This window comes from Branchiostoma belcheri, unplaced genomic scaffold (genome assembly GCF_001625305.1).
Source record: "Branchiostoma belcheri isolate BF01 breed outbred unplaced genomic scaffold, Haploidv18h27 scaffold31, whole genome shotgun sequence".
Classification (NCBI taxonomy): domain Eukaryota; kingdom Metazoa; phylum Chordata; class Leptocardii; order Amphioxiformes; family Branchiostomatidae; genus Branchiostoma; species Branchiostoma belcheri.
The window spans coordinates 1,718,753-1,745,530 of NW_017803921.1; the positions used below are offsets into that span (position 1 = coordinate 1,718,753).

The window sequence follows — 26,778 nt, forward strand, 5'->3', positions numbered from 1 at the left end:
CTCTAGCCGGGTTTGGTTGACGCCAAGTTTATGTAATGTGTCTAATTGTGTACCACACAAAGCCTATGTTTTGGTGTAAATCGGAGACAGAGGTTGTATAGGTGTTTGTTTTTACGGTTGTCTTTCAACGGAACGGTTTCATCGGTGTAGGAGGATTGGTGATGAGGTTTCGTGTTTGTCTTTTGCCGCCTGTTTTCTTTGTTTTCTATCTTATGACAACAACAAGCCCCTTGAACTGTGTCAATCAAGCATGTCTGTGTTTGCTTTTAGCATTAGGCTTATGCAGAATTAAAGTTCGTCTGAAAAACTTGATGAAAGATGCCTCAAGGTCTAAAGCATGATTAATCCCTTGTGTTTTTCCAAATTTAACCAGTGCAGATCTCGTAACGTACGGTTTCCAGCTTGATCAAAGTTTCTTAGTAGCTTTATTCTAACAAACTGGTGGGATGACAAATATAACTTGTACCAGTGGCAAATATATCTGTAGACAAAACCACTCCTATTTCCTTCTGTATTAGGGTAAACCAAAATCATTGTGATGGGGGGTGGGGTGAAATAAGAAAATTTGTACAGAAATTTATATTTTTCATCACCATTGCTTTAGGTGTCTAAATTAGGGTATTTACACCTGTACACTGATAGATAAACTAATGAGTTGTCCTTAACATGTACTTGTTTTCTCACACCTGTCTGTCACACCACTGACCATTACATTAACACCTATGTGTCTGCCTCACCCACCAATACACCCACTCGGGTTAGAAAAGAAAGGCTTATGGAAAATGTGGATGGTATGGGGAAAATTTGGTATGAAATGTGCTGCTTTTCTCAAGGGGGCTTGTCATTTTGGCTGTAATTGGTGGTTAGGATAGGCAACAGTTTCCAGAAATGTTAATTTTCAGTTATTTTCCCTGATAGCTGAATTGTCTAATTTTTTGTTTCTTGTGTTCACACACACTCTTGACCTGACAAGAAAGGATCCAAAAGGGTTTTTATGTGTAAATCCATACAAGGAACATCATCATAAAAACCAAAAGAGAGAACTCCAGAGTCCCCTCCATGACTATGCTATGCAGTAAATAGTTTTTCCCTGCCCTATTTTAGCCACAGAAATCTGCTGCAGAGATTTATGGAATGTTTTCTGGGGCCTGTGTGTCTCTCCAGTATTCCACATGTTCACAATTTGTAGAGTGGACTAATATGGTACTTTAGCCTGTTTGGTGTAGAGTCCACCCAGGGGGCTGAACCACAAAACAACATGTTTCTTCCCCCTACATATGGGATTGATGTATGGTTCTACGTTAGGTCAGACCAATTCATTTCCTCCAGTACAGAAATGAGGTGAAATGAGATGAAAACAAGGCTGGAAGGAAAACTTGAGTCAGACTGTACTCACTTCCTGAAACTCTTTGTACCACTTAGGCACAGACTTTTCCCACAGACTCTACAGTTATACTAATTTGGCAATTCAATCCCATTCTTTAATTAGTAACAAATTGAATAACAGAACCAGATAATTAGGTGTTGTGGCCCAAAATAACATCTGTGTTCTTGCTGCCTATAACAGTTAAACCTCCATTTTTACTGCTATAGAGTCTATCTGGGCTTGATATATTTTCTAAACTAGGTGTCTTTTTGTGTGCGAGAAGTGGGGTATAACTGTCTGAAAACATTACTGTACAGTATATACTTTTTACCTTTTAGAAATCTATAAAAAATTATATGCAGATGTTTTTGTCAGGGCTGGGAGAACCAATAATTGATCTGTATGTATTTTTCTGAGGTCTAGTCAGGGCTTTTTGAAATATCACATGGCAAAAATCAATTTGAATTACAGGGAAAGTCAATTTCCCAGCCTGTTGTGTCTCTATAAACTAGTTACCCAATATTGATCACACTCAGGGCTGTTGCGGGAAAAATACAATATTTATTCATTAATTTCATTCATTTCTTTAGTCAGGGTAAACCAGGTTATGTGTGTTGTACTGCTTTACAGTGATGCGCTGGACATTTATGAAAAATACATAAATACACTTCAAGTAAACAAGAATAAACAAACAAATCAAAAGATGTACAATCAATATAGAAAATGAGAATATTCTTGCTTGCATTTTCTATTTTATATGTACTGTATATTGTTCTAAAATACTGGTAAATGTAATAACAAGGCACCCCTAACCATACTGTTACGCCTCCAATTTGGCCTCCCTAATGTTACTTCTGAAACAGCCCTTATGTAAATGTAGAGTATTTACAGAAATTACAGGTATAACAGTTATAACCAGTGCAATTCATGTGTGGGTTTATTGTTAAACTGTCGTTTTGCCCTCCTAATATCGTTGTCTGCTCTTTAGTATGCCCTCAAATGCAATTATTTTTTGCCTGATCAAATTATGTTTCCAAATCATGTTAATGTAGCAGTTTGCACATATGATAAAGGGCCAGCATATCGATAGAGACCTTACAGTAATTTATGTATGCACATATATAGATTTATCGTGCCAGCCCTATAACCAAATAGCCCAGGTGTTTAGAAAACTGGCCAGGTACGTATCACCTGTACCTGGGGTCCCGTGTCGGCTTGTTTACCCGACGTCAACATTCCGTCAAGACGTAAGGCCAGTGGGAGAGATCTCGAGGTCAGAGTTCAAGCTTATGAGCAGAGGGCGGTCGGCCATGTTGGAAGAGGGGCCATGAATCCAGGTGTTCACAGGTGGAGCCAGGAGTCTTCTAGCCAGGTATGCGTCTTTAAGTCCCGTCCTGGGGACGTCTTAGGCGTGGTCGTCTGCGTGAGAGGGCGTGTTGTTTGCGTACTGTTTACGTGCTGATGGGGTGCAGATCTGATTAGGGTGGGGTGGAGGACACTCCACTGTGCGCTCAAATCTCCCGTGTGCGCCGAGGACAATAGCCAGCTCGAGAGGTAAATTGTTCAGACAGTCCTTTAGACACCCTGGGAGTATATAAATCAAAGCAGGAGGATATCATGGCCAGGAGAGCCCCATTCAGGGGGTATAAATTATTCAGACCTGTGGGTTTTCCTACAGTAGAGAGCTGGGGTGCCCAGGATAGGGGAGTGCTGCTGTAGCTATGTTACAGGGAGAACCCAGCCCTTGACGTGAGTGCCTCTCATGTTTGCCTAGCTGTATATCCCGTCTTGTTTGGGTATTTGGAGGGAGACTGAATTTTTGTTTGTGTGTGATTTTTTTAAAACCAGGTTTCCAGCTGGTTTGGATTGCATGATTTTGAGCTAATCAGTATACTCTGAAATCAGTTCTATTAATCATGCCCAACCTACAATGTTGTAAGGATTGAAGTTTCTAAATACTCTTTTTCTGTACATGATAATTTTTTAAACCCTGTTCGTTTGGATTGAACGATATTTTAGGACATCCATAATAATCGATTCCATTAATCAGTTGTATAAATCAATGTTAAGCTATCCTGCAGAGATGTTGTCATTTGGAGTTTCTGTATTCTGTTTTGTATGTAATTGTGAAGACAGAGGTGTGGTGTGTGAGACTGGGTTGTGTGAATGCAGCGTTGGCTGCTTAGCCAGGGCCAGTGTAAACACGCGGAGATGGGCACAATAGTGGGACCAATGGGCTGGAAAATGGCCGCATTGTCTGGGGAGGGATACGCTCCGTCGGGCGATTCGCTTCACCGAACGCCGCAGAACCCTTCGTTTTTGCTACTTATTTTTCTATATCGTGAAATTACGAAGTTGTTTTCTGCGGTTGTCCTGCGTCGGTTATTACCAATCATTGATAATGAAAAAGAAATTGTCGTACAATTTAATATTCATTGTCATGGTTAATAATGCATACATAAATCAACATCATATAGATATACAGACGTATTATGCCTTCATAATGGCAGGAATGATATTGTATTCTTGTAAATGTTAGTCATATATCTGATAGCATGTTTACAAACAGCCCGTCAGACTAACCTAAATTCAAACCGACAACCCTGACCTTTTCCTCCTCCATTCTTTGTTCTGAAAAACAAGAACATGCATCAATGATACTGAAACATTAGGGTTTGTTACAGACAAAGCTGTATGTTATACTTGGTACAAAACCTGTGCTGGTAATTTGAGGAGAGTGAAGTGTGTTGATTTGTTAATGATTCTATTACTCCACTTGAGGTAGAATGATGCCTACATATGTTGGTATGTGAAATGTAGGTCAGGGTGGGCCGTGTTTCCTCCATTTGCATTTTCAGAGGTTTGTCTGGTTCTGCCTGCTCTTCATGCCATTTTGGTTTCTTTCTTCTCCCCTAGTTTGAAAAAAATTGACTCTTGATGTTTCAATTTATTGTCCAAATTTCTAGAGTACCAATTTCCCAGCCCTGTATATACTATTGTACAACTTTATCATTTAAATTAAAGAGCATTATCAATTCTATATCATTGCATCTTTATTTCTACCACGATCTCTACTTTCATATGCATAGAGCTATTAATTTAGCCTTGAAAGTTGGATAGAGTCAAAATTTCTGGTATGGCATGTAAAATGTAGGTCATAATTGCTAGATTTGCTGGTCTGGGAGCTATGTATGCTATTCCCATATTAAATTTTCTTGCCTTTATTTCTCTTACCTTGTTTGGAGTTGTATTCAATGCTATATTGAAGCACAAATATGTGAAGCGGGGATGGTAGAATATTGATGGGGTTAAATAAATGGCCTACTTCTGGTAATGTGGCAGGTTGATGTTGCCTGGTCCCTGACTACAGATTAACGGACCCTATAGCCCACCCCCGTATCTCGGACCAATGGGACGGCCCGTGGAGGATAGGGGACGTTATTCCATAACGCGGCGCTGCGTTTTTGAAGGGCAATGATTTTGTCATTGTTAAGTGTCCTGCTGTGAAAAAACATTGTGTAGAATTGACTTTGACTTAGGAAGCTGTTAACAACAAAGTATCTTTTCGTACAGGTTGATGTATCAATTTTTGTAATAAATTTTACGAATTGTAGAATTATACATGTAATTTGATTGGGACATAGAATTGGCTTTGGAAGCAGTAAGGGACAAGTTGCCCTTCTTTGCTACAGATAGTGTGGGTGTGTATATGTACATGTATGTCAGTTTTATACTAATTTAGGAAGATCCCTTCACAGTTTTTGTAATCATCATAGAATGCACTGATGTGTAGGGAAATCACAAAATCTTTTGGAACATTTCTGTGAATAATTGTTAAATGACTACAATGATGTATTAGGAATGGCCAGGTATAGTATAAATTCAGTCTTCTGTTGTTTCCAAAGTACTGTACAACATTTACATAATCACCTTTTGTGAGTGTAACCTGATCTTACTGTATGGCTTTACCTGAGAGCGTAGGTGTCAGTAGAGACCACACTTGCCTTTGTCATGTAGATGTGGAGAACTTGAGATCACATTACTATTGTATGACATGTCAAGAGGGTCCTGTATGTGGTAATTATAGGGGCAGGTTTTCTGTGAGTGATAGTAGTTTCGCTCTCTCCTGCTGCGATTGTGAATATATTATGTGACTCCTGTCAGTCTGATAGAGAGATAATGTTAATGGAGTGTGTAGCACCAGACCTGGTGTTGCTGCATTGCAGTTTGATTTGCAATAGACATTTCCTCTACAAGATAGTCAAACCTAAAGAAATTACCTGTAGCTAACTCATGTCTGCATAAAGACCACATGGCAAATGAGTCTAGTTAGTTTTCTGGAGAAATTTGGTCTACATCATAGTGTGGACAAATATTTTACCCAAAACGTGGTTTCTCTGAAGCATGCCGTCTTTAGGGCTTGACAATGGTTATTTGAGTACCCTAAACACCGCTATATGATGGCCTGCAAGCCCTTTTTCGTAAGGCGTAATCAGGCCGTTTTAGACTTCGTAATTCGTAGGCAGCCTCCACAAAAATCAACGTAATTCGTAATTGGACATTAGCCGCAAATCGTAAAGTCGTAATCAGCTCTGAGACTTTAACGTAATTCGTAATAGGCGGCGAAAAATTTGCGTAATTCGTAATCACTACCCCCCCTTGCAGGCCCTCCTATATTTCCACACCCTAAACACTGTCCTACATGTTTGTATGTCAGAACATAGGGATGTTAGAAAACAGGAGTGTAAGTTAACCTTTGAGGGGCTTGAACCCCCAGAAGCTCAAGCCTAACCACAGTTCACTGCTGAAACCGGTTCCTGAGATCTAGGATCAAAAGATTGAAAGGATCGAACACAAAGCTCCGGTGAGAGACACACGTGACGGGGTTGGGGAGTGAAGGCATTTGAACAGGCCGTCCCCAGGATGTTTACATGTACGTTGCCATGGCTACAAAAGTAATTACCATCCTAATTTGATTGTTCGTCTCATGCAACCCATCCTGTTTGGGGTAATGTTGTTGAAAAGGAAGTCGAGTTGATTTGTTTGAGAGGATGTTTCTTGTTGACATTTAAAAGCTAAGGATGATAGTCCAATAAATAAGAAATGCCTTGCAATGAATTTTTCCTAAATTACTCTTCTTGCTGTCATTTATTTCCCCCAGAAATATTGATATTTGATTCCTGAGTAGTAAACCATCAACCTTGGAAAGTTTGATCTATTGTCAATTTTTTTTGTCATTGCTTTTTGCTTATAATTAACTACCTGTCTATGGAAGTCCATAATATATAATTAGAGACTGAGGAACATGTGTGTGCCAGTGTGAATGTAATGTTATCCTGTTTGTTTCACATCATTGGCTCAGTAAAACTGCCTGGGGATTTTTTACATAGGTGTCCCACATATTTATGTTTGATATCTGAAAAGCAAATTTTGTATTTCAGAGTTTTTAATATCTTTTTTGTTATAATTGTTTTCCTACTTATTTTCTTCCATTAAAAGGACAATAGACAACAAAACATTTAGTAGTGAGTGAGGTACGTGTGTGATCTGACCTGTACTGTTGTTACACAATAAAACTTTGCCAAGTAGGTGAACAGCCTGAGGCCTTACCTGCACACTACATAGTTGGCCCTTGTTCAATGTTGACAAGTCCATGATGATTGATACTCGGCCTGCTGTCTGCCCTGTTTGCGCTTTTCAGCGCCGTGTTTGTGTCTGTGTGGACGGGAAACCTTGGGAGTGGGTTTGTAGCCATATTTTATGTCGTAGATACTGTAGAGTGCGTGAGTTAGTGGGACAGCGTTGTGTTCATAACAATACTGCCTGGGGAGGGCTGGGGACGAGTTTGGCAGTGATTTATGTGTTTTTAGCACGATTCTTGGAGATATGTCAAATCTAGATGAAGGTATTATGACATTTGAATGTACGAAGGTTATAACTTATCGTTTCATTGGAAGATACGATCAAGGAAAGTCTGGCTTTTCTTCGGTCAGGCCAGTATACCCAAAGAAAAGCTGACAAGATAGAAAGCCCGACAAAACACCTAAAGAACATCCCAGACAGGCATTCCGCTTCAACATCACCAGATCCCTTTGCCCCAGATTTTCCCCATCCGTAGTCTTGGTGGCTCCAGCCCTCCCATATCTGTGTCCATGCCTTCCTCCATATTTCTTCCTTGTTCTGAATGATTCCCGGGAATATTGCAAAGAAGATGGCACAAAAAAGGACACGTTTTACACCAGATCCCTTTGCCCTAGATTCTCCCCATCAGTAGTCTCTGCGGCTCCAGCTAGCCCATATCTCCTTCCATGATGCTCCTTCCCCTGTGATGAATGTGTGTCTGCCAGATCTCTTCAAAGCCCAGAGATACATGTAGGCATGATGTGTGGTGCAGATTCCCTCCTGTATTGATCTTCAAAAGGCGGCAGCAGGACTGGGACTCTGGCCGCTTTATCACCAGGCCTGGTCTGTGGGTCAGTTTACCTACATGTACCTACTCAGCCAGAACAAGCTGAGTTGTTGGTTCTTAGATGTAACAATTGGTGTGCCAAAAATAATTTCATCAATGTTGGTAGAACATAGAATATTGGAGATTTTACACAGCCAGTACTGTTTACGTTTCGATTACATTAGATTGCATTCATGAAAGTTCTGTCAGTTTGTTATAATGCAGGATACAGAAAAATGGTATTTTAAGCCCTTTTAGCACCAACTTGGTACTAGTCACTGGGCTAGGCAGCAGGGAGAAGGTTAAAATGACCAAGAAACAGGAAAATAACTTGACATAATGATATCTAGAGTTACTGTGCTAAAAGGATAGGAGGGTAAAAGGATAGCAGGTCAGAGCAGTGAGTCCCAGAGATGCTCTGAAATTCCACCCACACACTGTAGATCATAAAACATTTTCTGTGGGTTTATTTCATGGTAGGTGGGGAAGGGAAATTTTCACAGTGGTTCAAATTTGCGGTTGAAACAGTTATGCAGTTAAGTAGTGATACAAGGAAGACGGTGTCATGAATTCGTGTTTGACAGGTCACCATGAAAATAAGAACACTGCAAAAGTTTGAGAATTTAGGGTAGCCAGGTTACTAGTGCCGCCATGTGTGTGTTGAGATAAGGGTGTAATATGTGGTAATGGCTGTGGCTGGGTGCTGTATAGAATTTCCTAGGTTTGAGTCTCTTCAGTGGCATACCATGGAAATTAACATCTAACCCTCGGAAGACGGGAAACGACAGACGCTTAACTGGACAGTGAGTGAGTAAGCGTGAATTTGTACATGTATGATTTTTTGGTATTTTGTATCTGAACGATAATTGTGACATATTTATTGTCTAGTGACAAGGACACACATGTAGATGATTATTTTGATGGATATTTATGTTTAAGGGTTCACCTACGGGTCACGCTTTACAGTATTTTGCGAAGTACAGTCTTACTGTGTATATTTTTTAGTACACGACATACATTTATATACCGCCAGCTGTGCAAAGAGACGTAATGTATATTATACAATAAAATGTCCATATCGTGCACTTATGTCAACTGATTGCATCAAACATGAGATGAATAAAATGATATCTATAACATCAAAGGGAAATTTACTACTATAATGATAATCAATCATGAACTTTACTGAACTTTACTCATGCTAGGTACAGGTCATTGTAATAGCAAATTTGTATCTGAAAATTTAGGCACACTAGTAGTAGTAGTCGTTTCTGTTTTCAATATTTTAAGCTCATTTAGTCTGTTCTATAGTAACATGTATCAGTGAGTGAACTAGTACTATCACATGCACTCTAAGTCTAACCCAATGACAACAGGCCCTAGAATTTAGTAGCAAAAGTCTGGCACCCAGGCTCTATCTAGGTCACTGATTTTCCAATTTCTAGCAGCCACCAAATGTGCTTCCTAGCCAGACACCCTCAGCCTACTGACAGCAGGCCCAGGAGACATATACTGACATGTTGTGAAAGAAAACTGTTGACTCTAGCAGGGAGATAGCAGCCATTTCAACAACATGTTTCTGACCAGAAAAGGGTTGGGCCTGGATAGCAGCCCTGTGTTGAATTCTCGCTTGTGTAGAACTGGAAATTTTCAGAATGAGAAAAAAATGCAAACTTAAAAATGTCACCATGTCTTTCATTTTTTCAATGTTGAATGTAATTTATTTTTTTTTTGTAATCAAAATGGCTATGTGTATATTCATGATGGATGACTTGCATCAATGTTGAATTTGTATAGAACGCCTAAATATGATATTTTGCTAATGACCAATCCAGAAATATCGTCCCCCCATGGGTTGGCATTGATAGCTGCAGCGAACACACACACAGATTTAGTGACTCTGTTTGCACAGAAAATCATAAATCAGGCTGTACCACTTCTGCTATTTACAGGGGTGGATAACAAGGTTACCCATAAAATAGCCCACCCTTATCAATGCAGCCAATCTCTGTAAATGAGTTAAGTTCCCTCTATTTACGTTTAAGCGACTCCACATCCTTTGCAAGTTTCATCCTGAGTTTGAATTTTGGGTTAATGATTTTACAAGCCGGCTGTAACCCTATCCAGCTCTTGCCCAGATGCCATTGGCTTCTGTGGTATTGGGTTCTCTCTGGAGCAGTCCAGTTATATTTAGCCTCTATCAAAGGTTCCTGCATCTATATTTCAAGACTCCAACTGTTGTCAAGTCAGGACTAGTTTGTCTTGACATCTACATTTGTCTTTTCTTCTGGAAAAGGAGATAAGGAGCTAGTTCAAGGTGCAATAGACACAAGGTAAGATTAGTAAGGATATGATGATGTATTGATAATAAGATATTTTTGATTAAGCTAGTATTGACTTGAGGGGAGGGGAGGGGGGTAGGTTAGAGCGACACACGGTTAGTTTTTTTTATTTGTGGTGCCATGGAGAATGTCCCTGTTTTCTACCTATTCCTGGTTCAATTTTCTGTCACAATATTCATAAATAATCTCTAAAGATGTCATGAATGGCAAATCCTCCACATAGTAGCAACATCACAGCCACAATCTCTGAAATGGATCATTTTAGAGCCATTCCATTTTTGTTGTTTTTACTTCTGGGCAATTCCTTCATAATTTTCTAATTTTTTGCAGGTAAGACTGTGGATTTGTAGACGTTTATTTATTTATCTATTGATATACATGCAGCCGAGGTATAGCGAACTAGCGAGTAGCTATTTTCAAGGGTGAACCTTAATATATATAATCAGTAGATTACAAAGTTGAGATTACAGTCATTGTTACATCATCACAATGTTTTATTTTTTAATACAAATTTAGAAAAAATTGTATAAGAAATCTGCAGCTAGATTATTACCCAGGTCCACAGTCTCATCTGCTCTGATATCCTGGATCATTTTACAGTCTGTCCATTAAACTCTGTTTGTCAGGCTTCCATGGAGAGGTTGTGTTAGAAAGATCGTAAATCGTTGTCTATGATTTATCATGGGTAATGAATAGGTAACAGACATCGACCCTACTGGTACTAGTTTTTAGATGCCGGAATTATAATGCGGGTTTTATTTGAAACACCTCACAGCCCGAAGGCTGAATTACATGTCCCGTACATTGTATAAAAACATTGTATAAAAACATATTGTGACAATATAATCATTACATTTTACAATACAACACTAAAAGTTAAAATACCAACCTCATTAAAAGTACTAGATTAAAATCAAATATATAAAGGCATGTACATTACAGGATTACATTACAGAGTGCTGTTTAAAAGCTGGACGAGGTAAGGCAATGGGCTTTTCACATATCTTGCTGTGCGTGCTGGCAATTGGTCTAGTTTTTTGTTCTGTCTTGTTTCCCTCCCACTGATCTCTCCCCGAAGTCGAGGAAACCAATGTCTGTACTGTTCAGACTTGTACAGCTTCTGGGCAAACTTCAGGCACAGAGAGACACGTCGGTCTTCGAGTTTCTGGAGTTGTAGTGCTTCACATGCTGCAGAGTAGCTGTGAAAGGTGTTGCCGAGGATGATCTTAGTTGCCCGCACTTGGATGTTCTCTATCTTCCTCCGTTGACTGGACGTTAAGCCTGGATGCCACAGGGGTGTTGCATACTCCAGGACCGGCCGTACGAAACTCGTGTAAACAGTAACCAAGTCGTGTGTTGGTAGGTGAAACTGCCTCAGCCTACATAGGAGATACAGCCTTTGGTTCCCCTTTTTACACATTTCCAGGACGTGCATGTCCCACTTCAGATCTGACTGAAAGGTTACTCCTAAGCACTTGGCGATACTGACAACTTCAAGTTCGTGGCCGCCAATGCTGAGAACAGGAGGAGGAGGTGGAATCCGGACAAAGCAGACTTGCATTGCCTTACACTTCCCCGGGTTCAGTTTCATTCTGTTGGTTTCTGTCCACGTAGAGAGGTTGTCAAGATCACCCTGTAGTGTAGGTGGATGTTCAGCAAGTCTTGTTTCGATCAGGTTCAGGTCATCCACAAATGCCCACGACTTGGCGGTCAGGTTGTCAGTGATGCTATTGACGTGAGCTATAAAGACAATAGGGCCGAGTTTCGTTCCCTGTGCCAGGCCACAGGTAAGGTGTTTCACTTGTGAGAGAGTTCCCTGGTACCTGGTTTTCTGACTCCGGTCAGTGTGAAAGCTGGCAATCCATGGAACAAGTTCCGGGCGGACTCCAAGCTCCAGGAGGTGACGTATGGCTGTGGTATGATCTACAAGATCAAAAGCCTTACTAAAGTCCGTCAATACCCACGTACTGCATGTTCCACGCCTGTCTGCCGACTTGAACAGGTGGTCGGCCAAGTTAACAAGACAATGCGTCGTCGAACGGTCTGTGTCAGTGTCAATGTCAGAATGCTTCATTGTTCAGCATGACTTGGCTAGTTTTGGGATTGCTGTTCTGGTAAAATTAAAGATCTGAATCTAATGTGGCATAAAGGCTATGCTATAATATTATTGTTATACTTTTGATAGAACAATATCGGAATCAATATGTGTACAATGCAAAGTGGTATTGTGGTTGGTGTTGTTGACTTAGAATCTAAAAGTCCTGGGTTCAAATCCCTGACACTAGGGGATGTTTACATGAATGTCACTTGATGATTGGTATTGCATCACGTTGAATCCACCAAATAGCAAATTCACCATAATGATAATGTAGTATGATCTGGGTTAGATTGGACTCAAGACTGTTTCCAGGGCTTACATGGCTCTAGTGCACGTTTCCAAAAATGAATTGAATCCCTTGCTATCAGATCCTTCAGTTTAATGCGTTGGTTTAATCTCAATGTTTATGGTATATTTGCTTGATGAATGGTGTTCCGTACCCTTGAACCTGGCTTCTGCATATCACCCATGAATATTTGATAACCTCAGACGAGGATTATGGTTCTTTTGTTGGAGTCCTTTCTGCAAGGTCATACCTGGGTAGCGACGAATGTCAGTTAAACTGATCCCAGCCAATCAAATAGAGTACTTCTCAATGGCCTGCTGTCGGTTAATAGGAGGGGATGCTTAGGCACAGAAAAAAATTGTGGTTTTTCGTTACGAAGACCAGCTCAAGCAAAAACCTGCTGCTGTCCCTAGCCTGTTTTTCTTAGGTTGACAGCTGACACTGAACCTGTATGCGCTCTACATAATGTCTGTCTTGTGGAAAGACGGGTTCAAGCTGTCTATGTTGTCATGGCCAGTTGAAGGTATATATATAGTACATGTAATGTTTCTGTTTCCTGTATTTCCTGAAACCCACAGTTTGTATTACAAGATGAGAGAATGCATTACTATCCTGCAGCAAGTGCACATCTGATTCAGTCCTTCTTCATTTCAGGAAGGGGTATATAGGACCAAATTTTTAATAAAAAGAGTTTGAAATCTACTGTTAATCGTGTTTGGAATTTTAGCTGTTCTAAACTTCTTTTTTGTTTTGTATGTTTCAGGACATGGTAGGCCGATAGCACGTCCTGCAGACGACATCCAGGTAAAGCCGAATGGCACGTTGAATGGCCACGGTGGCCGGAAACGACATTTCAACCGGGATGAGCCTCGTCGTCACACACTAGGTTTGTTCGTTTACTCATGAAATGCTCAAATTGATCTGCTGCCCCCTTTTCATTGAGGCTATGAGTGAAGAGGCTAGGGTCAGATAAATGGTGACTAGCCCCTACAACTTGCTACATAATGTATTTTGACACCACAAGGTGTCTGCTACATCACCAGTTACCATGCTAACAGCCATCTGGTCCTGGACATTGACAAGAAGAAGAAACAGTGAAAACAATGTTTTCCTGCTGCTAACGTAAATATAACAGTGCCCTCATATTGCTGTCGCAATTTCAATTAAAAAATGAAATAACAATTGTCGTCTGTTTGTTTGGTCGTTTTGTTTTAGGCGGACCGCGTAGTCAGATGGAGATGAAGCGTGAGAACTCGGAGATGGAGAAGTTGGAGAGACAGCGCCAGGCGTTCCTGGAGCACCTGAAGAAGAAGTACCCACAGCACGCACAGGCCATATCAGGGCACCAGAAACAGGTTGGGTCATGGTTCTTTGCTTGCTTGTTTGTTTATTTGTATGTTTGTTTGTATGTAAGCAGAAGAAGAAGTACCCACAGCAGGCAGAGTCCACATCAAGGTACCAGAAACAGGTGAGGAAGCTGTTGAGAACATCAAAACAGGTTCATGTTAGCCTGGTAGCCAAACCTACAACAATGTAAGGCAGCTTTGATAGGTTTGGATACCAGGCTAGGTTCACATTTGTCATAGGAGTGACTTCCTTGAATACATGGTCTAAGCAAATTCCTAGCAATACATGTAGGTTCACCTGTTACATGTAGATGATGTACAATCAAAACTGTTTTTTCCACATCCGGTCCATCCCTACAGTAGCCTGCACTTTACTGTACATCATCTTCTAAATCATCCTTGTTTGCTGTCATACTGGTGGTGGAAGATAGGGGGAACCTTCAGTACTTTGAACCATACATGGTCATCTTTTGTTTTGTGCAGTCCATATATACTTTTCAGGGTTGCCACCCAGGATGAATAGTACAGAAATAAATGTGAAATTATAATATTTGTTTTCAAGTGTAACATCATGCCAAACAAAAGTGATGCAATTCTAGTATACAGCCAATCCCGAGGGAATAATGTAATCTAGCTGTGCCTTTGGCACCCTCTGAAGATCTTATTCTTGACCTTGGGAGCTGAGGTGTCAAGGTCATCAACTTCTAGACAACCATGTGGGGAACTGTCAGTTCTAATTTTACTCCTCCTGTCTTACTCCCTTAAGACATTTTCTTTGAGAAGTTCGTGTATACCCAGTCAGACAGGAGGTTTTGCAGTATATATCTGTGACAGGGCTGGAAATACCACCTGTACAAGCAGGTTACTCCAGGTAAATTTGGGATGATGTGTGTGTATACCCACACTGTACTGGTCTATGTACTGGCCGGGTTTGTATATACAATCCTATACACGTAGGTGTGTGTGGATGTTCATTAGCTGAATTGACTGTATACAGTGTATATTAAAGAAATTATGGAAATGGTTTATGAGCAATTTTAGCATGGCCCACACTCCCTAATTCTGAGTGGTGGGGATAAAATTTGCCTGCTTCTGGTCATCTTTAAAGGATTTCGAGCCCTGAGTCCATACACCCTACTCACATGTGGTATCCATTACTTCCTAGTTCAAAGTTTTTGGCAGCCCATGGCCCCATGGTGCCACCTTGTAATCAGACCTGTCTCCCCCACTGTTCCTAAAGGTTCTTGACATTCACACCCTAGTAACCCTCCCTAACTGGGAGGGAAGTCAGGCTCCATTACTTTAACAAGTGCAGTTCCTTTAACACAAGCAGAGACAGTAAATTTCCTCACTGATTTTTCGGTGGTGCAGTGACCAAGTTGGTAGAGTCACTTGCATTTGGTAGCTGAGGTAATCCCTGGCGAAGACATACTGAAGACTTTAAATATGGTACATACTACTTTCTCTGCTTAGCTAGCATTTTGGGAATGGGTATGGGACCAACTGTTGAACACACACACCACTACCTAGTATGCATTGCCCTGCATTTGTACCATCTTTGACTTTTGAGGTATGATGATCCCTACACATGGTAGTAACTTCTTATGGCAGTGCCTATTACCAGTAGTACAGTATAGGTTTTAGATTTAGGTGGTGAATTTTATTATCCAGAAAGCCAAGAAGATTTTAAGACTTAACGCAATAACACATTTGTTAGTGAGCTTGACCATAAGATGATGATGACAATGATACACTTTATACAAGCCCCCTTGAGTCAGCTCACATATGGAAGTGATTCTGGGATAGTTCAAAGTTTTCATCTATCCTTCAGTAATCAGACCTGTCTGTCTGCACTGCTCTAAAAGGTTCTTGACATTTGTCCACCCTCCAATAACGACCCAGGTTCTGGAGTAAGTCAGGCGTCACACGTGTGCGCCATGCGCCCTTTGTGGGGAGGGGTCAGAGGTCGGCTCGGACCAGGCCCAAGTCCCTCCCTCCCCACCCACCTTCTTCCCTGCCTCTTGTGGTATGTCTTAAAAGTAAAGGCCACATTAGTTCAACTTGTCGGTTTTCAGGGTTTAATATTTGGGGGGGGGGGATTTCATTTGTTTCTACTGAATGTTGTCCACTTTTGTCTTCTGACTGAATGTAAAATGTCCTGTATATTATGGGGATTATGGCCAATATGCTTTTCATTTTCTTTTCTTTTTTCAAAATCCTGCATGTATGTTTTTTTTGCATGGACATGCAACAAAGATCATTGCCATTGAAAAAGATATTTTTGAACTAAGTAAAAGGTCAACAAAAATGTCAGACTAAAAGTCTGTACCTAAGTGGTACACACAATTTCAGGGTGTGGACACGTTTTCCTCCCAGCCCATTTTACTCTGAAATGTCTGAGAACCAATGAACTGTGTCAGTGTGGCCTGTATGGCAACAGGCACAGGCTGTCCTTGTTGTGTCTATGACTGAGGTTCAAACAGCCCGGCTCATAGAAAGTCATATGTCGGTGTTTTTACTTGTCCCTTTTGGATATCGTCCAGCAGAATGCTTTAGAGACCAGCCTGTTTTCTGTATCAGAGTGTTGATGAGTCAGCCTCAAGACGCATCTGAAGAAAGTGTTTTGTCTTAAGATGCTGAAGTATGTGTATTGTCTTAGAAGTGTATGGTTTTATCACTTATAGTAAAAAAGATGGGAAATTTTACCCATAGAGGTTCCTAAACTAAAATACATTGTAGATACAGAAAATGAAAAATCCTTGTTACAGATTTGAACATATCTGTCAAAAATACAATTTATTATTATTTTCAATTCCATAGATTCACTTCAGCAGAGACATCAGATAACAAAAAAAAATGAATGAATGAATGAGACCCTTGCATTGTTTTAGTGTACAATGTAAGATCCTCCAGGAAAATGATCTTTGCCAAAAAGAGCCACCTGAGGAAATGATCCAGTTCAACTTTGCTTGTTTGCTCTATCCTTTCCACTTGTAAATTTGGAACATGACTTTTATAGCTCAGGAAAGCATATGTTTTAGGTTGTTTCCTTCCAAGTCTGTATATCATTTAGATTTCAAACTCTACCCAGTATTTCAATCTCTGCTCTCTTGTATTCTTCACCTTTTTAATGTCACTGCTATAAATTTTAGCAAATAAAATTAGATGAACAAAACATGTTGGCTAAACCATGGAGGTATAAAAGGACCTCCATGGCTAAACTGGGAACAAGCTTGCATGGCCCAGAACGTTAACCATCTTGTTCCCAGGGTGTTTAGGGGAGTGAGGTGGAGGGATCAGGTGACACAACTGTGAAAATTACAATTTTCACACAAGCCACAAAAGACAAAAGTTTTCTCTAGTTGATGTCATCAATTCAAGATAAGGTCTCATGTCAGAAGAAGTAAAAGTTCTAGGCATTTCTTTCATTTTGAGGAGCATGTACAAATAAAGATATTTTAATCAACAATATTCAAAATGTAGAATGACAAAATATAAAAGAAAAACATAGTTGAACTGATGTACTCAAAAAAAGGCCTATTCTTCAAAAAAGGGATTTTATTTTCTATCCCAGACCCCATCTTCGGTGGGTGTGGCATGTTTACCCATAGCACATGTGCAGGATCTTTATCAAATTAGTCTGCTGATATTTTTGGCAGTTGGTCTGACATATGATCCACTTGGCCAGATGGATTTTCATACCAGGCTTTACATCTATGATATAAAACCCGTTGGTGGTAACTTTAACAGTTTTCTTCATTTAGAGAAAATCCAGGCATGGGCAAAGGTGAAAAATCTGGTCAGGGTATGACACAACACTGAAAACTGTACATACAATATCTAACTCAAAGGGAGAAAAAGTATTATTGCAAGAAAAATTTTTTAATATTATAACAAAATCAAAACATTAGATAGAAGATTACTTTTCATTTGTACCCCATATCCATTAACGTGATGACTAAAACAAAATGACAAATTATACATTTATACTAGGTAGAGACAGTGATCTAGCAGAATCTGGCAGTAAAGATCAGGATTGGAGTCTCTGTAAAACATAGATCATGATCAGGATCTCTGCTTTACAGTTAGTGATTCTGCTGATAAAGATCTGGACACCCAGAGACAAGTTAGCCTTCGGGGTTTACGACATGTTGCCCTTTTAGAGTTTACCAAACGACTTTCCAAATGAAAAGTGACCGGTGCTAAATCCATTTAGTGAAGTAGGACACGGATAAATTCTGCTGGGACCTGACGGCCATGTTTAGGGAGATAAGACAGGAGTCAAGGGCAAGGTCGAGTCAAGGTCACGGTGGCTGTTCTGGGATCCCTAATGGTGGTGCGGGAGGGAGAGGAGGTACAGGGCTGTCCAGGTAGAGCACATGTCTTATTTTACACCTGTCTGTCTTGTCTGATTGCTTGAGATTACTAGTATGTAAGGTTCAGGTTGGAGAGTAGAAAATCTTGTAGAAAATGGACCAAATAGGAGAATATTCTGTTGCAGGGCTTGGCTGATCATTTGAGTATGGAAAGAGACTTGTCGTGGGTTGCAATGTCTTTCTACATTGTGCTATTTTTTTTCAGCCACCCCATGCCTTGCAGTCTGGTAGAGTGTTGTGTTGCAGCAGATGGTCTAGATTTGCTGATGTCCAAACATTGTGTGGGAGGGAGGGCAGTTTTCCACACTGCTGACTTTACTGGTGTGTTAATCTCTAGTTTATAAGGTCCCTGGAGCTTCAGATGTTCCTTAGAGGACATGGGCGTGATCATCTTAAGTTCAACTTGTTGATACAGGACAGCAGTGAGAGACATCTATACATTGTACTTTAATTTGTGAATATCAGCTTCATTTAGGGAAAATTATATGTTTGTCTAAATAAACACAGTATAGAACATACAATGTACAGTCATACATACATGTATATGTGCATAAGACCAGGGTACTGCATGTCTGTGTGTGTGCATGTAATTTACAATAAACTTGTTCACTAGTCCTTTATGACACTAAATCTTGTAGACTTGAACTTCAACATGACGTCAGAACCACTCTTAAATTCCACACCTTGGTAACGTCCACACAACTCAGTGTGTGCAGACTCTGTCTGTGGTTTACGAGGTTTGCAGTGGTACATTTGTCGTGGTTAGTAAATCTTCAACTTGAACTTAAACATGACATTAAATTTCACACTTTGGCATATATTTGTCCACAGAGCACAAACATACATGTACAAATGTAGTACTAGCATACCTATTTCCACATCTCCCTGACAGTATGTACTGACTCGGTCTGTGGTTTACAAGGCGAATGAAGCCAGCCTTTCATTTGTAGCAGTGGTCATATATTAATATAGGATGCCCATTTTAATGTAGAATGTCTATGGCAGTATGTACTGACTCTACAAGGCCCTGGAAACTAGCGGTACATTTGTAGCAGTGACCCTGGGCATGGCTATGTCAGGAATCTGTCTCGCTGGGAGGACTGAGTCATAAGGGGGCCAGCAGGGCGGCGTGAGGGGGCCTGTAGGGCCGGTGCTGCTGGCAGGGCCGTGTCAGGGTCCCCTGCTGCAGGGTTGGCCCTGGTTACACAGCAACACCCACTGGTTAGCTCACACCGACTCGCTACACTGCCGGGTTCACGTCTGTCTATCCCGGGCGCCCAATATGTGGAAGATATGGAGGGGCAGGGGGAAAAAGGTGAATATTATTATTAGATCTTCCTCTGATTATATTTTTGTGATATTGAAACGTTTTAGGGTTGTTTATTCAAAGAAGTATTTATGTGGGATCTGATGTATTGTGTTGGCTGTTAGCCATAGAGGGTTGGAAAATATTCCATTCACTTCAGAAGTATTTTGTTTACTTTTTTTCTGCCAATAGCATGTTTGCCATGTGCGACACGCACACTGACATATCAGAGATCAAGTGTAAAATTATTACCGTTTGCCAACGTTGAGGTTTCGTGATTTAAAGGTTGCAACGATGACTGTTGTTTTGACACATTTTTGCGGCGACCCGATTTCTTGGACGCGCTTCAAATATGAAGTTCACGTCCATCAACACGGCCTGTCAGCTGGGCTGCAGTGCATGCTGGGATTGCTTGTGTCATCACTAGTTTGTCATAAGTCACTAGTAGCGATTGAACTAACTGCACACACTTCTGTTTCAAAATCTTGTCTGTTAAAATATTGATTTATTACAATCTTCACAACCTCAATCTTTCCTCAGCCTGCAACTGAAGCTATATGAAGTTGTACTTTTATGACTATAATAACTTTTATACACTAAGTACAGTTACCCTTTTTTGGCCCCTAGTGCTTAACCAGAAGCTGCTGCTTATCTCTTCTGTTGATCTGTTTGCTAATCTGTTGTTAATCCAGCTCCTTATGGATTTAGGCATCAGATTACTTTGTTGACACAACAGAAGTGCTGAAGCATCTTAGAGAAACTACATTTGTGGACCGTTTTTCAGGGAGTGTACATGTATATCGTTATTACAAGCTCAGTATAATGTCGAGAGCAAATCCAGAGAATCTGAAACAGTAGCAGATTTTCAAGCATGAATGTTACAATATCAGAAGTAAGTGTAGGGAAAGTAAACTCTCCAAGCAGAGGTTTTGGTCGGGGGTTATGTTGATTATTGGCAGCCTTTTCTATGTTTCCAATATTTCCTTAGTATAGTGGCTGCATTTTCTTTGATTTTCTTCCTACTCTAAACAAAACCACAAAGTAACCCCTAAGTAAAACACCTCTTGAAGGGAGAAGTGTGCAGTGAAGGCTAGACACCCATGTAATATAAGATACAAAGCTAAGAGTTGAACCCATCAATAGATTTTGGAAACTGTGGTATCCACTACCTTTCATCTGTGACTGAAAGAGCTCTGTAGTCAGGTTTGTAGTAGAGGGGAGAGGTGTTAGGTAGGTGAGAAGGACCAGCTGTACTATGTTTCCCCTAGGTGTTCCCCTGCATGACAGGTGGAACTGTTGGTATGGTGGCATGACAGTTCCCACAACCTCAGGCCTGGCTTACCACAAAGGTGTGGGATTGTGTGTAACTCATTTGGTGGTGAGGGTTGTTAGTAACAATTTGCCCAAGAAGACCACTCAAGGGACCGATGAAATTTGGTCTATGTGGACAGGTGGTCACTATAGATGTAGGATTTTTAATCGATGTGTTAGAAAATTATCAAAATTGATGTGAAGAGTCTTGTAGGTCTGTAGCATCTTTATTCCTTCTGAGGAAAACACAGATGCATTAAGACTGAGTTGAGTAAATTCTTGACCATGCTGGATTCTTCAGATGCTGAGTTGACAGTTAACCTGAGATTGAGAGACATCTTGACCATGTTGTACTCTAAGTTGACAGTTTATGTGAGGCTCAGGCAGGTGTCTGCAGCCTGTAATGATGATATATATGAGTGTTGTGATGAGGGGAGGGATAACATGTTAGGATAACGTCAGGCACATCAGAGCCAGCTGGTCATTCTTACATCATTCCTCCATTTCTCAAGGTCAGGAGCTGTTCTCAAGGTCGGGGAATGCACGACCATGACATGGTGTCCTGCAGTTTGTCAGAAATGTCATTTTTTAGATTCCATTACACCATGGCATTAACTCAATCATTTATGTGAACAGATTGTTTGATACAGTAAGTTGTGTTGCCACCTTGTATTACATGTACCTTTACAGTATTTCAGTTGTGCTGTTGCACATACCTTTCATGTATATATATATGTTACATTTATACTGTTAAACTTAAAGGTAAAGCAGTTACTGGTTCAGATTCGCACTGCAGGTATGTGTTGTTACTGCAATATTACAAATACAGTCCCAAACATACATGTAGAATGTTGTCAGAATTATTCCTGCCCTAAAGAAGGTGACAGACGGCCACCAAAACATTGGATGTGAAACTCACTTAATGTCTTGTGGAGTAAAGAACCTTGTTATATAGTCTCTTGCAAACCTGATGAAATTATGCTTGGATCCTAAATACAATGTCTTTCTTCCTTCCCTCTCCAGACGAGAACTCTGTCGTCCTCACATGTAGCGGAGGTGATGGAAGAGGAGGATCGCGCCAGTGTGGCGTCGGAGCAGTCGGAGCCGGCCATGGGCACCGCCAACACCGGCTTCAGCCGGGGCAGCCGCCTCAGGTCCAGTCTGCCGGTCGTACGCACACCGATCCTCAGCAAGGAGAAGTCCAAGGGTAGGTTTGTTTGTGGTAGTACAAGGAAGGATTAAACTGGTACGCATGACAAAAAGTTCTGTGAAGTATAGAAGCTTTCAGACGGTATCCACCATCTTTCTTCAGCTTCTGACGTGGGAAGTTACGTGACCCAGGGGGTAAAAGGTCAGCACAGGTCACATGACTGGACGAGTGTGTTGTATATGGGGGTAGTCGGTAGTGGCCTTTGTTTGTGTTTTGTTTGTTTGAATGCAACACAACAAATGTTTAGGGGAAAAAAGAAGACTAACAATAAAAGTATACCAGGGTGCACACACCCATGCTATGCTCAAGGAGAAATCTAAGGGCAGGTTTGTTTATTTGTATATTAAAGAGTAATACACCAATACGCTGGATTGTTGGACTTTAGCCTGCAAACTCTCAAGTTTCTAAACTTTTACCCAGAGTCTCAGTTTTTGCTGGCAAATTGCAGCTTGTAGGTAGATATTTGGTTCGTAATTACTTTCTAACCAAAGCCTATTGTTAACTGCTGACATGAATGTCAGCTGCCCCACCCACTACCTTAAACATACCTGTCTAACATCCAGACAGGTGTGTGTGTGAGAACACTTGTACCTGACAGGTGAGACCACACACCTGTCTTTACACCTGTCTCACCTGGACAGGGCCTGTTAACGTGGCAGCTACTTAACTAAAATGCTTGAGAAGAAAGTTACGGTCAAGATATGGGTGTGGGGGTGTGGCAACCTTGGTGTCAAGTGTGAACAAGTGACATGTCCTTCATATCATCAAGTCATGTTTGATTTGTAAACTTTATCCACTCAAACCTTCTGTGTTGACAAACTGGTAAGTGAAAACCATAAATTCAATTATGTAATACTTAAAAAAGAGTAATTTGAAAAACCATTTTACAACTCAAAGGCAGTCAACAAACAGAAGAGTCAATGCAATACATATTTGTAGCCATTAACTTGACAAAGAAAAATGATCAAGCAATGAAACAAATAGTTATAGGACAGGCACAGAAGTTGTCTTCATCAAGTATTGTGCAATTGTGTTGAGCACCAATATTAATTTGTTTGTATTCACATATGTGAGTGTGAACTGCACTGCACTAGTTTAGTGAACAGTACCAATTCAAATGTAAATGTTTTGTTAAAAGTGTGAATAGCACAAGTTCAGATTAGAGCAATACTGTTTATTAGTGTTACCTGCACCCCTTACTGTAAACAGCACCTTAACTGCACTAGTTTGTCTACATGTACATGTAGATTAAATGCACATAAAATATGAAATTAACAAATTAAAAGTATCTAACTATAGTCTTAGCTGTAGATTCACTACATTTTAATACATTTGTGTTTTTAAGTTTTTTTGTCTTTTTTGCTTCCTCATAACCCCAACTTGTTGTCAGTGCTTGGTCCTTCTTGAAACATAGTAAAACACCAGAAAGCAATTTTAAAATGGAAAAAAAAGAAAAAGCAACAATCTTCAACCTGAGTGCCATCCTGTTTGTTTCTAGGGGCTCCCATCCACGTTCCAGTAAAATATTTTTTACGGAGTCCCGGTTAACAAATAGGCTACCACTCAGGATACCAAAGTCTATAGGAAAACATATCCAAGCATTGCAGACAGGTTCCTCCCTGTGTTACATCTTTGTTTTTGGTTTTTGTTTTGTTTATGTTGGAGAAGGAGGTGGTAGGAGACAGCTTGTGTCCCTGGGTGAGTAGTAGAGAAGGTGCAGGAGGCCAGACAGTAATCAGGAGGACATGGGAAAGTTGCCAGAACTAAGTCACTACCAGAATATAACTCGAGGGAAGGCAATCTGATCTTTTTTCCTCATTTATATGCTAGGCTGGTAGTTTTTATTTGTGATGAGCTCTGGCAACTTTTTCTGAACGTCAGTAGTCATAAATGAATAAACATCAGTAGTCAGAAAATTGACTTAGAAATGTCTAGATCTAATTCTGTAGGTACATTTAGAGCTGTCACAAATCTGAAATCAACCAATAATCAGTTAGTAGTAGTTGTAAACAAAGCTTAAAGTACTTTAGTATCCATCTGTCTTGTATACTGCTAATTAGAAAAGCCTATTTAATATGCTTCAAAGTGTAGAAGCACTGCTGTACATCAATGAAGAGCATCTGTTGATAATGCTGTGGCAAATTTAAAGCCTGTAAACAGTAGTACGAACCTGTATCTTCCTCATCAGTTCACCAGGCAAATGAAGGTTTTAGATCTCTTCCTGTTTTGAATGGCTTCAAACTGAAGGCCTTAAGCCAAGTCTCCTCTTCCTGTTTTGAATGTCTTTAACTTCAACATGAGGGCTTCCAGCCAAGTTTCTCCTTGCATATTCTAAAGCAATCAATTCAAATAAAGGAAAATATCAGATTTCTTAAACTTTTAAGATGCTAGAAGTCCGTAAACCAGTTTTCTCCTATTCTGTTATAGTCAAATGAAGAAACAGTTCAGATTTCTCCCTGTCTTAAACATCTTTAATTTTTATATTGTAAAGATGCTGAAAATCCTTAAACCAGTTTTCTCCTCATCTGTTATAGTCAAATGAAGAAACAGTTCAGATTTCTCCCTGTCTTAAACATCTTTAATTTTTATATCGTAAAGATGCTGAAAATCCTTAAACCAGTTTTCTCCTCATCTGTTATAGTCAAATAAAGAAAAAATTCAGATTTCTCCCTGTCTTAAACAACTTTAATTTTTATATCATAAAGATGCTGAATTTTTAAACTCATTTCCTCCTCACCTATCGCAGGTATCGTGTACCTACAAGTGAATGATGAGACGAAGCGTTCCATCATGCCTAACGAGGTGACGGGGTTGGACACGGTGCGGGCGATGTTCGTGCGAGCGTTCCCCCACCGCCTCACCATGCAGATCATGGAGCAGCCCCACATCAAGATCTACATCAGAGACAGCAAGTCAGACGTCTACTACGAGCTGGAGGAGATGAAGTAAGTTTGATACTATCATAAAAGTTCATCTGTGTTGGTAGTTATATGTTTAAACTTAAAACTTTTGATCCAACACAAAAAGTTCTCTCACCTAGAGCTTTCAACCAGTCACTCTGGTCTTCCTCAGTAGACTGACCCAGTGGGGCTTGTCACGTGGCTTCTTTGAAATGTGTTAATCACTTTATGTTCGCATTAGCAAAAGTTTGTGGTCTGAGAGAATGGACATGTTTGTGGAATTATACATTCACGGTGGTGTCAGGTGCAGCAAAAAGAAAGTCTGTGAATAATTTTTTCATGGTACATGTAGTGATCACTTCACAGTACAGCAGATCTGAGATCACAGTAAATATAGATGAACACAACGTCTAATGCAGAGCTCAAACACATTCAACAACAAACATGGCAGATGAGTCCCACGTTGGCACTTGACCTGCTACGTAACAACATTAACATGATCATGATTCCTTTGTTCAGAACAGTACACTGTAAGTGTAATGTATACACTCGCCTGTGAATGTTAGGCCCCTGCAGGGAAATGGTATGTTCCAAGCCCCGACCCCCACCCCAGTGTAGTGGCCTTTTCTCAAGTAGTCTGACCCAGAGTCTTAGGCCTCGTTCATGATTGAAATGTGTTCCGGTTTGGCCACGATCCGAATCGAAGCGGAATATATTTTTGCGTCCGTGATTCAAAACTTGAACCCACACTGGAAACGATTTCACACCTCGAATTGACTTTCCTTTCATATGTATATCACAATTTCTTTGAATATTTCCTGAGAACCCGGCTCGTAAGGCGGAGAGTTTACGCCTGTCCGGGCGAGTGGTCGCTCGTTCCCGACTCATGTCCTCCCCATGGCATAGGCTGTGCCCCGGACGCATCTAGCGCAAACCCCCACGGTCCGCCGCCCCAACGTTCCCGTTGGGCTACCACTCGCCCTTGCGCCCAGGGTAGGTTCTAGTACACACCATCCAGTTTCCTCTGGATCTCCTGATTTACCCAAGTCAATATCGGAACTCCTGTTTCCTCAGTCGACCAGTAATTAGAACTCGATGTCAAGTGTACGATTCAAGTAGAATTTCGGCAGTACAAGCCACTGCGCCGCAAACTATGGCCGACCGTGGCCCCCTCGTACCCGGGTGTACAGCGTCGAACCGGAACGATTCGCATCCGCGCGTTCATGATTACAATTCTACGAATGCGAATCGTATCGTATCGTTTCAGACCACCTCGCGAGGTGGTTCAGAATAAATCGCAACGGAACCGGTTTGGAGCGTTCATGTTCCTAAATGAATCGATTTATTTTTTTAAATCGAATTGATTCGCAACAGATATCCAATCATGAACGGGGCCTTAGTCATGAGGTACACTCACAAGACGCCTGCCTGGTCCCTCGGGGGTTCTGGCTGAGTTCCTCACAAGTGTTTGCAGCATGCTTGTCAAGACTTGGGTTTTTCTCCAAATCGTGCACTCTATGGGTCACTCCTGTCTCCATGGCGATGTCAAAATAAACAATACACAACCACTGTCTGTCACTTGTTGACGCGCTTCGTATTTGCTAGTAGTTATTCAGTGAAGTGGACTGAAGTGTTGCTCTCCTGTCAACAACATTTCATGATCGTCACCACTTCATGTAGTTCTTTGTCCTACATTTGTACATGTCAACTTGCACTCAAGTTTCACATGCCTTTGGAAAGATCTAAGACTTCCACCTCCTTGTGTAAAAATAGATTTTTGTTGTAGTTA

The 26,778-nt window shown here is 40.7% G+C and overlaps 1 protein-coding gene across 1 annotated transcript in view; it reads left to right on the plus strand.

Annotated features, from left to right (window-relative positions):
• The window catches only part of LOC109474464 (SRC kinase signaling inhibitor 1-like), a 73,447-nt gene that overhangs the window by 21,550 nt on the left and 25,119 nt on the right, over positions 1–26,778 (plus strand). Inside the window, exons 3-7 of the mRNA XM_019774757.1 lie at positions 13,304–13,426; positions 13,756–13,895; positions 21,903–22,086; positions 23,758–23,787; positions 24,836–25,034. Of these exons, the coding sequence (XP_019630316.1) occupies positions 13,304–13,426; positions 13,756–13,895; positions 21,903–22,086; positions 23,758–23,787; positions 24,836–25,034 (676 nt within the window). The remainder of the gene's footprint in view (positions 1–13,303; positions 13,427–13,755; positions 13,896–21,902; positions 22,087–23,757; positions 23,788–24,835; positions 25,035–26,778) is intronic.